The sequence below is a fragment of the Sturnira hondurensis genome, unplaced genomic scaffold (assembly GCF_014824575.4).
Source record: "Sturnira hondurensis isolate 20B ecotype Veracruz unplaced genomic scaffold, ASM1482457v3 Scaffold0004068, whole genome shotgun sequence".
NCBI lineage: Eukaryota > Metazoa > Chordata > Mammalia > Chiroptera > Phyllostomidae > Sturnira > Sturnira hondurensis.
This window is the reverse complement of record NW_028076699.1, coordinates 10110822-10120537: the sequence shown is the minus strand read 5'-3', so window position 1 is coordinate 10120537 and position 9716 is coordinate 10110822. Positions and strand designations below refer to the sequence as shown.

The window sequence follows — 9716 nt, the reverse complement described above, 5'->3', positions numbered from 1 at the left end:
CAAACTCAAACATCAAATGAGTTCCTAGTATTGCTCAGAAGTCCAACTGATTAGTTTTCTTTACAAAGCCAATTTTCCACCCTCAAAGATGTCTACTTCATACCTTCTCTTTTCTCAAACACCCTACTCCCATCTTTTTGCCCTCAGCTGAATGCTTCCTTATCTTCAAACTTTCCTGTAACTGTACCCTTTTGCAACTCCTATTATAAATGAACTTCTTTATCTCTTAGACCTCTTAATTATCTAAGGCTGCTCATGTGCCCGTTGGAACCCAACTGATTTTTCTTTTCAAGTGGTTGCCCCTCTTCCTTTCCTTCACATCGATCTTAGTAATGTAAATGTAAGTTCTAATACAGCATTTGCCCAATAGAACACTTTGTCATGATGAAAATGTTCTGTATGTGCACTGTCCAGTACAATTGCCTCTAGACACGTGATTATAGAGCCCTCGAAATTTTGTTCCTCAGTCATTTGTTCCAATGACTGAGGAACTGAATTTTTATTGTATTTAATGTAATTAATTTAAATAGCCATATGTGGCTAGTGGCTACCATATCAGACATTATCACTCTCAGTGTCATCCTAAATAAACTAAGCATTGACCCCTTATTCTCTCTGTTGTCTTGAGCTCCTCATCTCCTATCCACTCCTCTTTCAATCTAGCTTTAAATTATAGTGTGTGACCTACCTTGGGTAGAACTGTAGAATTCGTAAGTCTAAAGTCTTCCTGTTGCCAAAGTCAATTGATTTACACTTATCTGCTTTTAACACAATGTTCACCTCTGCATCACCAAAATCCCACCCGAAATACTTTTTGCTGGAACACCACATTCATATGTTTTTTCTTCTACTTTTCTGGCTCTTCCTTTTTAGGCTCCTCCTCCTCCCTTCAATTTATTAAAGGTCTGTGATCACCAGGACTCATTTCTTAGACTCCTCTTCTCCTTTAAGATTGTTCTCCTTCATGCAGGGGGCAGAGTAATGGAGTTAGAGTTAAAGAGCTTCCCAGTGCAATTAGAGGATAACCCAAACTCCTTTCCTCAACTAAAGACCCTGAATGACCTGCCCCCAGTCTAACTCTCCTGTTATTAATAACAGAATAACCTTCTGTTATTCCCGTCATTCATATAGCTCAGGTCTTCCTTGTCTTCTCTAACACAAGCCGTTTCAGGGTTTTTGCACACGCTTTTCTGTTTTCGTGGGACACTGTATTTTAGTCTTTGCTTGTTTTGCTTGTTTTCCTATCCTTATGTCTTGGCCTAAATGTCACCTTTTCAGAAGTCTTTTCTGACTGCTTTTCCCGAATTACATTCATCCCTGTTATTCTTCCGTTTTTCCCCTTCAAAGCTTATATTGCTATTTGATTTTTCTTTGTTGCTATTTGTATTTATTTACTTATTCATGTGTTGGCATGTTCAGGTCGGCTGCTTCCCCACTGGAATCCAAACTCCTTGTGAAGAAAGACAATAGGCTCTGCTCTCGCGTGTGTTGCGTCACAGAATCCAGCACAGACCTGACACAAGGATGCCCAGGATAAAGAACCGAGGGATCGAACCAATGAACGAGGACTGAGGCGAAGGAGGGGAGGGGGGGCGGCCCCGAGTGCGGGGCCCCGGCGCCACCGCCCCGGGAGCAGTGGAAGACCCTCCTCTTCCGGCCCCCGCGTGGACGCCCCGGCAGCCAAGGCGGCAGGGCTGCTGCGGGCGCCGGCTCGGCCCGCCCTCTTCCCGCCGCCCCGCCCCGCGCCTCCGCCGGCCGGCTGCTGTCAGCTCCTACAGCGTCCGGCTGAGACATTGTGTATGCTGAGCTGCTGCGGCCGCAGGCTGCTGCACGTCCTGGGCCTTAGTTTCCCGCTGCTGACCCGCCCGCCGCTTTTCCTCGGCCCTCACCGCCTCATGAAACCGCTGGTTGTGTTCGTCCTCGGCGGTCCCGGCGCCGGCAAAGGAACCCAGTGCGCTCGCATCGTCGAGGTGAGGCCCGGGCAGCTGGCGGTCTCCTGGACATGACCGGACGCTAGGCCGGCTTGTCCCGTCGCGCCCGCGGTCCGCGCCCCCCAGAGCCACGGAGCCGCGGACTACGAGTCCCGACGACCGTCGCGCCACCGGCGTGGCGGTGGTCGGGGCGGGGGGGGGGGGTCCCCAGGCGCACGGCATGTCGGGACTAGTAGTCCACGACCGCCCGCCTTTGGGGGCCCCGGGGAGTGGAGGGAGAGTGCTTGGACTCGCTTTGTTTCTGCGCCCCTTTCTATGCTCTTTGCTTTTTGGGACAAAGTTCGTCTTGAGAGTGGATTTGGAGAGGCCTTTCTATGCTCTTTGCTTTTTGGGACAAAGTTCGTCTTGAGAGTGGATTTGGAGAGGAATTACGGGAGGCTCAGCATCCGGGGACTCCCCAGCGTGCAGAGTTCAATGTGGCAGAGTTCAATGTGTCGCTGGGTGTGGAATAATCACAGGCAGCAGGAGCGCGGATTTTGGTTAGAGGCGGTGTCCATTTACAGCTGCTTGTGTGAAGGACACGTCGATTTTTCTTTCTGTTCTTTTTTTTAACCTTCACTCGAGCATGTGTTTATTGCTTTTAGAGGAGAAGGGGGAGTGAGAGTGGGGGGGGTGGGGTTAGAGAGAGAGAGAAACTTAGATTGGTTGCCTCCCATACTCGCCCCACCCGGGGAACTAGCGACCTAGGTAACTGTCTTGACCTGGAATGGAACCCTCAACCTTTCGGTGTAGAGGACAACGTTCCAACCAATTGAGCCGCACGGCCAGGGCGAGACAGATTTTTCTACTCTGCGGTTTTCTGTGGGCTCTCTAAACTACGAACCTTCAACTAACCAGCCTTAACCCTAGAAAGAAGTCTCAGCGGGCAGACTGTTACTTTAGGTGTTCTGTGATCTGCCCATAGCGCCTCTGGCCTTTTTAATTGGCAGTGCCAGTCCTGACGCAGTTCATGTGGTTGGAAAAGCCATGGAGCCCAGTGCTGAGATCAAGCTCCAACCTCAGGCCCTGCCCAGCCGACTCACACTTTGTTCACGATCATGTTACTTCCTTTCTCTGAGTCTCAGTTGCCACCTGCAGAACATACCAGGCCGTACACCCAGTTTAGTTTAAAGTCAGTGTAAAATACCTCCCAGCTCTGATATTGTGTACTCCCCCCCCCCCAAATCGTGATAAGGTTACCACTTCAATTCTGTTAAAAATTTTAGAACAGATACGTGGTTACTTGCAATAACACTGAAGAGAAATGCTTATTGGATAGTCGGGGGAATATTTTGGAGAGAAGGAAAACAAAATGTGTAGAAACAAGAGGTGACGTGGGTGCTTAAAACGCCAAGAGAGTCATCTTTATCGATCATTTTTTGGAATAAAAGTGAAACTAATTCACCAAAAAATATGTAAATATTTTTCTTCATTTTTGTTCTTTTTTAGAAGCCAAGTGACAATGGGATGATTTCAAGTTTCTGTTTTATGTATGAAATGACTCTTGTAAATAGCACGATAGGGGAAAGAGCAAAGACTTTAGAGTCAAATAAATACGGAGTCAAACCCTAAACGCCGTTTACTTTTCCTTTAGTTCCGGAGAAGTTGTTACTTTTAGTCTGAGTTTCTCTGTAAAAAGGGAAAAATAATAGCTATCTCCTATGTTATTTGTGAATATTAAATGAAGTAAAATCTCTGGCACACATATATGCAAATATTTTTTCTCAGTTTTAGACATCCTGTCCTTAATTTCTGAGATTGGTTATTTTTACTTTGTAATAGTGTTACTTTTTTAAAATTAGTTTATGACCGTTGTATTTGAATGCACTTAAATATTTTGTTTCTGAATTGTGAAGTGGCTTTTTTTTCCTTCCTAAAGTGGCTTTAAATGTCCACAACCAGACTAATAATACCCATGTTACTACACTGGATTAAAAATAATCTCCATATTCTGAAACTAGTATTTATTCTGATCTCTGGTCAGTTAGGGCTGATAATATTTTAAACCTGTTAATTATCTATTATAAGATTTTCATAATGTTTTATGTTTTTTTCTAAAATTCCATATATACTTCAATTCATTTTTATTGTATTTTTCCAATATCATTTAGTCCCCTTACACCTCTCTTGCCCCACAGTCACCTTGCTGTTGTACCTGTCCATGAGCCCTTTTTCCTTTTTGCTTGATCCCACCACCCACTTACAATTTATCGCCTTATTCTTTAAGATTTCAGCAGTTATATAAGCTTTAACTGTTTTGAACTGTCATCTGTCATGAAAATAGTTACTGTTGATTCCAGTTGCCATAAACATTAAGTTGATATCTGCAAATTCTAAATAGTTTATAATTTAGTAATTGCTATCATCCAGTTGACCATTAAACAATGGAATGTCTATGGTCAGTTAAATCAGAGGGTTTTTTTTTCCTTTATAAGTCCCTTGTATTTTTATTCAGTATTTTACTATCAGTATTTTACTATCAGTATTTTACTATTCCTTATCTTTTGTGTCACAACTTCCAAATTTTGTGGATAATTCATACTTTGGCCATCTTACCTGCTGTCCTTAGAAAGTTCTGGTTGACACTGACTTTAAGAGTGTAGAAATCAGAACCTTGATTTTACCTTTCTTTGTGTCTTAAGTGTTGAACATTGTGCCTGACACATAGTAGGTGCTTAATAAGTATTCTTTAAATATTTTTAGAGGATACTAGTTTGTCCTAAAGATGTAAAAATATTTTTCCTTGGCTGGTGTGGCTCTGATGGTTGGAGCGTTGTCCTATAAACAGAAAGGTCTCAGGCTGCAGGTTCAATCCCCCATAATGACACATACCTAGGTTGCAGGTTCCATCCCTGGTGAGGGCACATACAAGAAGCAACCCATCGATGTTTCTTTCTCACATCAGTGTTTTTCTCACTGTCTCTCCCTCCCTTCCTCTCTCTTGCAACTCAGTAAATTTCTCTTGTAGTGAGGATTAAAAGAAATTTTTTAAAGATGTAAATAAATTTAAAATGGTATCCCCAGGGGGCGCCCAAGTGGCAGTTAGTTCTCCCAATTTCAGGATAGAGGGATTTGAAGGAAGAGACCCTACCTCTGTCTTGCTAACGTTTCTCATGTAACATTTCTGTTTACTCTCAGTGAATAAATGGTATGGTTGTGAAAATCTGGGCATTCTAAAATTTCCAAGCTCCTGATTACAAATCCCTGAAGCAGATTACCATTCATAGATGAAACTAGATAGGAAGATCCACTGGACACTAAGCTACTTTAAGAATAGGTTTCTCTCTCCTTTTGGTGGGATAGGGTAGAGTAAGAGATAGGTTGTTGGTTTTTTTTAAAGACAGTTTAAATTATTATAAAAGAGATAGTTCACAGAATTTTTGACTCTTCGGAAGCACCACTGTTTCATTAAAAGTGGTTGTAACATAGGATTTTTTTTGTTAAGAACATGGAGGAAAGACTATATTTTGATATTACTATTGTTTTTAAAACTTTCTTTTATTTTTGGCCTATTTTAAGTTGCAAAAGTTACATACTATTTGGGAAAAGTTACTGTCCTCTAATCTGAGGTCACTGGTGTTAATCGTCTGGTGTTAACTGCTTCCTCATCTCCTTCTTAATATTCTTATAAATAAAAATGCATATGTTTATCATTTTTATGTCCAGTTGGGAATATTCTGTTTTATACTGCATGTATCGTGGATTTTTTTTAAGGTCTTTACATGTAGATTTAATTCATTCTTATTAGCAGCTGCAGAATATTCTATAAAATGGATGTTACATAGCATGGTTGTACCATTCCCCTATTGATAAACATTCATTATAGTTTCCAGCAATTATCTTGCTTATTTTGCTGTTGCAAACAGTGCTTCAGTAAACTTCCTTTTAAAAAAAAAAGATTTTATGTTTTTATTTTTAGAGAGAGGGGAAGGGAGGGAGAGAAAGAGGAAGAGAAACATCATTGTGTGGTTGCCTCTAGTGCACCCCATACTGGGGACCTGGCCCGTAACCCAGACATGTGCCCTGACTGGGCATCAAATGGGCCAGCACTCAATCCACAGAGCCACACCAGCCAGGGCAGTAAACTTCCTTTTAAACATAATACTGCATATTATTTTTGTCAGTAAGGTTCCTAAAAGTAGGTCTTGGTTGCCTTTAACTCAAAATAGTCCACATACCACAGAGGCACATCTTGACGTGATTCATTCTAACCCCAACATAGGATTGTTGAGTCAGAGGATAGGTACATTTCAAATTTTAATAGATAGTTGTCAGATTACTTTTCTTTTAAAAAAATTTATATTTATTATATTTTTTCCATTATCATTTATCCCCCTCGTTCCCTTTTCTACTGTCATAATTACTTTTCAAAAACATTATAGTTGTTATATTTATATAAGCAGAGTATTGATTCTTTGCCAGCGCTGGATGATTACCAGTCATTTTCATTTTTGCAAATTTGTAAATTTTCTTTCTAAAGTTTTTGAATAAATTCCTTGTTTTTTCCAAGAAGCCCATTAAGGTGAAGTGGCATAAGTAGTGTTTTTTAAAAAATTCCCTGTACTTGTCATTTATTTGGAAAACATTTTTGAGAGCTAACACCGTGGTCGTTACTGAGATAAATAAGGCACAGACCCTGCTATCACAGGTTTACAGTGAGTGGGGAGACAGTGAATTTAATCAGTGACTACTACAGGATAAAATAGGAAGTCCTGTGATAGAAATATACAATATATACCATTTAGCTAAGGGCCATATAGATTTCAGTCTAGTGGGTCAGGGAAGTCTTCCCAGGGCAGTTAATACGTATGGCTTCAATTTTGAAGGTCAGTGGAAAAGCAGCACTTGGGAGATGTGAGGGAGTAGAGAATGCTTAAAGCAGAATTACCCTTGCATAGGGTAATTGGAGCTTTCATTTCTGAGAAAAGTCCACAGAGAATAAACCTATAAAAGTGCAGTTGGCCTAGATATCCTTCCTGAATGCAAACTGTGCTGTATCTGTGTGCTGGGACACAGGCCGTTAGGGGCTCTCAATTTAGAGTGGGAGTAGACACACACTTAATAGACTCTTAATGAGAAAAGGTATGAAAGATTTTTGCAAGTATTCAAGTTTTAAAACGTTTTACCTTTTAGTTTTGCCTCCTTAGCTAAATGTAACACCTTCAAGGATGGGGTCCCTGTCTTTCCTGTCTTTTGCTCCTCCTGCTACTACATGGTGTCAGAAATGCCTATTCATTCTTCAGATCTTAGCTTAATACAGATTCCCAAAGACTAGAGATTCCCTTAGCATCTCAGTGAATTTTTTCACAACCACTCTAATTGAAGAGAAATAATCTAATAGTTCCATTTATTAAATAATTAGGTCCAAACAATACTTAATAAGTATTCTCTAATAATTTTTGTAGCTATTTGAAGGAATAATTCCTATAATTTAAAAGAAGTAGCAATTGTCTTTCCACAATTACTTAACTAATGGGGTGTAAATGCCTTTTGGGCACTGTAGTTTCTCATATCTTGGAATCAGATTGTACACTTCCATCCTCATTTCCTTTTCCATATTACTTTTCACATGGTGTTTAGTATCACAACAAGCACCTACCAAAAAATCAGCATCACAAAGATATGTCTTCAGAAAGAATGTGCCGTGATCTAAAGTTGAAACTGAACTACTCTGAGCTGCTAGTTCACATGATACATAACAAACATTAAATATTACTATTTTCCTTAGAAATTTAAACCCAGGATACTCTGGTGAATTAGCTGCTGTACTTTGGCTTTAGTTTGGGAACCATGAGCTTAAATGTTTCCTCTGAAACCTGCCCTCCCGGGTTTGATGCGGTCAGATTTCTGTACCGTATGTTCTCGGAGCACCTCACCACATCTGTTGGCTTGTAATTCTGTTGTCCTTTATAATAGTTACCAGTTTTTAAATCGGTTGTTCTTTATAACATTTATCTGTTTGTAATGCACCTTTATTTTTATGATTATTTGATTGTCTCCCTTTGATACTGTGATTTATAAGAAAAACACATGTTTGGTCATGTAGATGACCAAATATATATTTCTGGTATATACAGTCATATGCCACATAATGATGTTTCAGTCAACAGCAGACATACCTATATGTTGGTGGTCCCATAATATTACAATGGAGCTGAAAAATTTCTATTGCCTGGTGGTTAGCTGTCATGTTTGTGGCGATACCGGTCTAAGCAAACCTGTGCTGCCAGTTGTATGAAAATATAGCACAGTTACATACAGTACGTAATACTTGGTAATGAAAATAAACTATTATGTTACTGACTGATGTATTCACTATACTTTTTGTTATTTTAGAGTATAAATTTCTTTATATTTATGTAAGAGAAAGTTTGCTGTAAAACAGTATGTTGTGGTCCTGATTGAGCGGCTCAATTGGTTGGAGCGTCATATCATGCACTAAACCGTTGTGGGTTCGATCCTCTGTCAGGGCACATACCTAGGCTGCAGGTTTGATCCCCGGTCAAGGTGCATACAGGAGGTAGCCGATCAATGTTTCTCTCTTTCTCCTCTCTCCCCCTTCCTCTTTCTGTAAAATCAGTAAATATATCCCCCAATGAGGATTAAAAAAAACAAAACAGTAAGTATTCTGTGTTATGCCATCAGTGGCCTCCCAACATTTCACGTTCACCTCATCTCTTAATTATGTGATTTTCTCTTGTGCTTGATTTAATCTAATGTTTTGCAAATTTAGTGTAGCCTAAATATACAGTTTTGTAAGGTCTGTAGTAGTGTACTTAATGTCCTTGGCCTTCACACTCACTCACCACTCACTCACTGACTCACCGAGAGCAACTTCCAGTATTTTAATGATTATCCTTCTGTATTGAAATTAAGAGCATTTCAGAGACATTGCTCTAGTAACAGGACTTTTAGATCAGGTTAGAGAGAAAGGGTGGAGATGGGGAGAACTGTCTTACTCTGTGTCATTTTGGCCTGATTACCCTGACTCTGTTAACCTTAAAGCTAACACACATATGAAAATGTATTTGCTCGCCCTGGCTGGTATAGCTCAGTGGATTGAACGTGGGCCTGCAAACCAAATAGTTGCTGGTTCAATTCCCAGTCTGGGCACATGTCTGGGTTGCAGGCCAGATTCCCAGTAGAGGGCGTGCAAGAGGCAAGCACACATTGATGTTTCTCTCCCTCTCTTTCTCCTTACCTACCCCTCTCTCTCTAAAAATTAATAAATAAATAAATCTTTTTAAAAAAGAAAATGTATTTGCTCTAACAATTCAGTCGCTTTAACCTGACAAATCAGGAACATTTTTAGACTAACTATGTGATAAGAACATTTAGAACTTAATAGAGAACATGTGTAACTGGACATGCTCTCGAATTTATTGTTTGCCAACAGTGTTAGACTGCATGGTGAACAAAGGTCCTTATTTGGTAAAGGAAAAAGCACCATTTGTTACCTATCATTCTCCGAAACTTTCACATTGAGGGAGTGGGCTCCATGAGACAGTATGTTCCATGCTTGGGTTCCATCAGTCTTTTTTTTCCAGAAGACCCATACGTTGGTTCCATTCATCATTAGGCTATATTCTATATCAACAAACCCTAACTTGGGCCACAGAAAAGACTGTTTCCTCAACCACTTTCTGTTTGGAATTTCCATAATGTAGTAGTCACTGATGTTTGCAATTGGGAACTGTTGTGTTTAATTTGATCTGTAGGACCTACCTTTATGATTTAAGTTTAGGT

At 40.4% G+C, this 9716-nt stretch overlaps 1 protein-coding gene across 1 annotated transcript in view; it reads left to right on the top strand.

Annotated features, from left to right (window-relative positions):
- Nucleotides 1-1703: 1703 nt before the first annotated feature.
- Nucleotides 1704-9716, top strand: part of CMPK1 (cytidine/uridine monophosphate kinase 1) — a 32369-nt gene continuing 24356 nt past the window's right edge. Inside the window, exon 1 of the mRNA XM_037043333.1 lies at nt 1704-1970. Coding sequence (XP_036899228.1) covers nt 1800-1970 — 171 coding nt within the window. The 5' untranslated portion in view covers nt 1704-1799. The remainder of the gene's footprint in view (nt 1971-9716) is intronic.